Source organism: Nannobrachium achirus (assembly GCF_963921795.1).
Source record: "Nannobrachium achirus genome assembly, chromosome: 16".
Lineage (NCBI taxonomy): Eukaryota > Metazoa > Chordata > Actinopteri > Myctophiformes > Myctophidae > Nannobrachium > Nannobrachium achirus.
Genome location: NC_137823.1, coordinates 40,928,966 through 40,933,147, shown reverse-complemented (window position 1 = coordinate 40,933,147; position 4,182 = coordinate 40,928,966). Strand labels below are relative to the sequence as shown.

Sequence of the window (4,182 nt, the reverse complement as noted above, 5' to 3'; positions counted from 1 at the left end):
TACAGGACATGATGAATTACTTGGTGAAAATACCTTCATTAAACATAGCAGTCATATTTTCAAAGTAGCTACTCGATCCTTGCCACACATTTCAATATACATACACCATGTAGCCTATGCCTACTCTACATGCCTGTTGTGTGTGGGTCATATAGGCTACATATTAGATCAGTACTGTGGTTCCCAAACCTTTTAGCTGGAGACCCAAAATACAAATGAGACGTTTGCTTGGGACCCAAACTAGTGAAAAATAGCAGATCTACAAGCTCACAACTCGTCGCACCGTGTTGTGAGCTTGTAGATAATCTATTTTTCACTACTTCTTAAAAATGAGATTTCTAATTCATGGAATTTCTTCGATTTTTTTATTTCATGAAATTACAGAAATAATCTGTGATTTTTATTTATTTAATTAATGAAATGTTTTGCTTTTTTTTGGGAATGTTTTTTTTTATTGTTTTGAAATAATAATAATTACAAACAAAATGTAGTAAGAAAAACAATTAAGGGACCCATAAAAATGTGTCCGCGACCCACAATTGGGTCCCAGCCCACTGTTTGGGAACCAGTGCATTTACTTAGGGAGTAAATACACCACTAATCTCTCTCTCTCTCTCTCTCTCTCTCTCTCTCTCTCTCTCTCTCTCTCTCTCTCTCTCTCTCGCTCTCGCTCGCTCTCTCTCGCTTTCTCTCGCTCTCTCTCGATCCTTCGTCTCCCTCCCTCCCTCCCTCCCCCCTCCATCACTACCTCTCTCTCTCCTCCGTGGCGCTCTCCATCTCTCTCTCAGTCTCTCTCCCTCAGAGATGCTGTTGCGCAGCAGTCTCCTCCTGGTAAAGTCAATGGTAAAGACACGGTAACCTGTAGGCCTATCTATTCCATTAGGCTACGCTACAGCAAGGCAACGCGCAGGCTACTTCGGCGAGAGGATGCTGTTTGTGACCGCAGACCACTTTTAACGTCCTCTCCTCCGTGCAGGACCATCGGCACTGTTCCAGGGTTATAACTTACAGACACTGTCCTCAAACTCCCAATCAGCATCATGGATCTCTCGTTCATGGCAGCGCAAGTAAGTGGCCGTAACATTTTATAAGGTGTTTTAAAAGTCATGTAGTGGCTATTATTAAGTAGCCTACAATACGTGTCGGTCGGAAGTGTTTCGTCATTGTCGGGTGGAAAACTTGTAGGCCTATGTCCAAAACCGTTCGTTTTGTAGGCTATTTATCTTTTAAAATAATATTTAGTGATAATAGCCTATAGCCGATCTACAAATGTCGAGGCGTTGTGTGCTATGTTCACTATTTTTGTGCGAGACTTTTGTATGATGAAGTAGCCTAGGGCTTTAATTTACGAAAAAAAAAACATACAAATCTGAAACTTGGAGATACGAGGTTTCTACCCGAGAGTGACAATTTGCAGACGCCTGTCTTTCTCAAGGTGGCCCGACTGGTGAAGTCATAGTATACCATGGTTAAACTTAATGGTGACATTGGTGACCTGACCCGACATTGTTATGTGTTCAAGTAGGCTAAACAGCCTACTGCAGGCTACAGTTTGCATTCTCTTTGTTAGTCAGAAACTCCACGTTCATTCTTTCTGTTTGTTTTAGGCGTTTGTAATCAATGGCTAAATATGCGCGCGCCAAGTGCGCACGTGTTTGATTGCCTATAATAGCCTACTACTACAACAAGGATTAGGCCAGAGGCGTCAATTGGGTATGGCAAGCTATGGCAGCTGCCATACCTTGGCTACAGGGGGAAATAATAAAATGTACTTTTCATCGTGCCTGTTGCTAACTTATGGCAACATGGTGTCTCCTCGCGCGCATACAAGACACCATGCAGTCATGTTGCACCTTAACTTTTGCTGAACTGGCGCCACTGGATTAGGCTCCAGTGGCGTCAGTTCAGCAAAAGTTAAGGTATGGCAACATGACTGCATGGTCCTGCTATGGCCCATAGCAGGAATTCGAAATAAGAAAAGAGGATTGTGATTCGAATATGCAACCAGTCTATCCGTTGAGAAGTGGAGGTAGATGAGTTCCAGACCAGATCACAAAACATACTGTATGGCATAGGCCTATGGAAGTCTTCTACTTTGCTTTGTGTTTTTTGTATCCGTGGTACTAGGCCTACAGTTCTATGATAGCCTATATTAGGCTATTTATAATAGGCCTAACGGGATCATAATGAGTCTCATGTTTCGATGACTTGTCTTTCAGAAGACATATGCCAAAATCATAGCCCTCATTATATCATGGCCATATCCATCTATACTATAATTTTGCGAATGTCTGTCTGTCTGTCTGTCTGTCTGTCTGTCTGTCTGTCTGTCTGTCTGTCTGTCTGTCTGTCTGTCTGTCTCAGCGTTTCTCCTCAGTGGCTGGAGCAATTGATCTGAAATCGCATCACAATTAGCATATGAACACACCTGACATAACTGTGAAGCCCGTTTGTCACTTTCACAAATCGTATGCTGTATATTTGCATTTTTATGGTGTATCTATTCTGCATCTAGCTTGAGGCTAATCTATTCTGCATCTAGCATGAGGCAACATGTTTAACCAGCTCTCTCTCTCTGTGTGTGTGTGTGTGTGTGTGTGTGTGTGTGTGTGTGTGTGTGTGTGTGTGTGTGTGTGTGTGTGTGTGTGTGTGTGTGTGTGTGTGTGCAGGCAGGCGGGTGTGTGCGCAGGCGGGTGGGCGGGTGGGCGGGCGGGCTGGGGGGGGGGGGGGGGGGGAGCCATTAAACGAAACGGGTATTTCTTACATTGATGCTCCTACATATTATCATGCAAGCACCAGTTAAAGTTACTTTCCATCCCTCATATACTGTATGCACAGTGCACATCCCATAACCCACACACTGCACATCATTTTGGAGCTCATATCTTTGAACGGGTAAGGGCTATATGGATAATAGCTGTTCCCCCAGAACGCATAATCAGCAATGATATTGTGAAAGGGACGCAAGTTCTGTGTGAGACAGATAGCAGAGGTGAGGCAGACAGAGAGATGGAGAGAATCAGTGAGTGAGTGACTCAGAGTGAGTGAGTGAGTGAGTGAGTGCATGAGTGAGTGAGTGAGTGAGTGAGGTGCAAGAGAGAGAGAGAGGGGGGGGGGGGGTGAAGAATAGAGAGTAACATAGAGAGGAGCAATTGACAGTTAAGCCAGATTTATAGCCTACAGGTTGTAGATCAGCTATTTTTTCAGAGCATAAATTAATCAATATATGGACAGGAGTGACAAAGAGAAAAACAGATGGTGACAGCAACAGCAATATAGAGAAATAAATAAACGGACGTGGAAATATTGAAAGTGAGAGGTAGAGAGACAGAGTTAGGCCTACTAGTGACAATTAAAATAAGTCATCAATGTAATCAATTATTTAAAAAGGGGGGTAAATCGAGCTTTTTCCGTCTAAATGTTTTTAGTCAATTGCTCACAATGGGTCGCGTTATTGTGATCTTGTAGATCGTCTATTTTAGCTATTTGTATGCAATACTGTTGTAAGATAAAGTATCAAATAGGGCTCAATTGGTTAATCTAAACTAATACATATACTAAATTATAAGAAATTAAAAAGAAATGCATGTGCACCCTTTCGTTAATAAAAAATACAACAAATGATCAAAAAAGTGCTTTTCGATTAAACAAAAATGTAATCGATAGTATCATCGATAAGAATTTAATTGATACTTGCAGCCCTAGAAGAGAGTAAAATGAATGCTTGTTTCCTTGAGATACTTGTGTCACCACTTCTTGAACCCTGCACTAAATGCAAATACTGACCTATGACTGTCACTTTTCATTAAGCCACTGTGTGAATTCTTCTGTACTTGAGGTTGTCCATCACTCAGGTCTCAGCTGAGAATACTGCTCAGCTGTGCTTATAAAAATTTCATATCCAAAGCCCAGAGTGGATATACATCAATTTGCATTCCCCGTAATGCCCAAAGGGGGTGGCATAATTTGACACGGAGTGCATCAATGCGTTTCTCACAATACCTTTCTTAAGACAATAAACTATGGGATCTGTGAGTCGTACATCATGATTTCACAGAGATTTCTCCCATCTTACCATCCCAAATGCATTTCAATATCAGTGTGACAGCATGACTGATAGTCAATCTGACAGACAGAAAGACACAGCCGGACAGACGGACAGACAGACAGACAGACAGACAG

General features: G+C 42.2%; 1 protein-coding gene across 1 annotated transcript in view; it reads left to right on the top strand.

The window, feature by feature from the left end:
* Positions 1-1,040: 1,040 nt before the first annotated feature.
* LOC308300618 (uncharacterized protein C14orf132) overlaps positions 1,041-4,182 on the top strand; it is a gene marked incomplete at both ends in the record, with an annotated part of 54,772 nt that continues 51,630 nt past the window's right edge. Inside the window, one exon of the mRNA XM_080744491.1 lies at positions 1,041-1,067. Within this exon, the coding sequence (XP_080600617.1) occupies positions 1,041-1,067 (27 nt within the window). The remainder of the gene's footprint in view (positions 1,068-4,182) is intronic.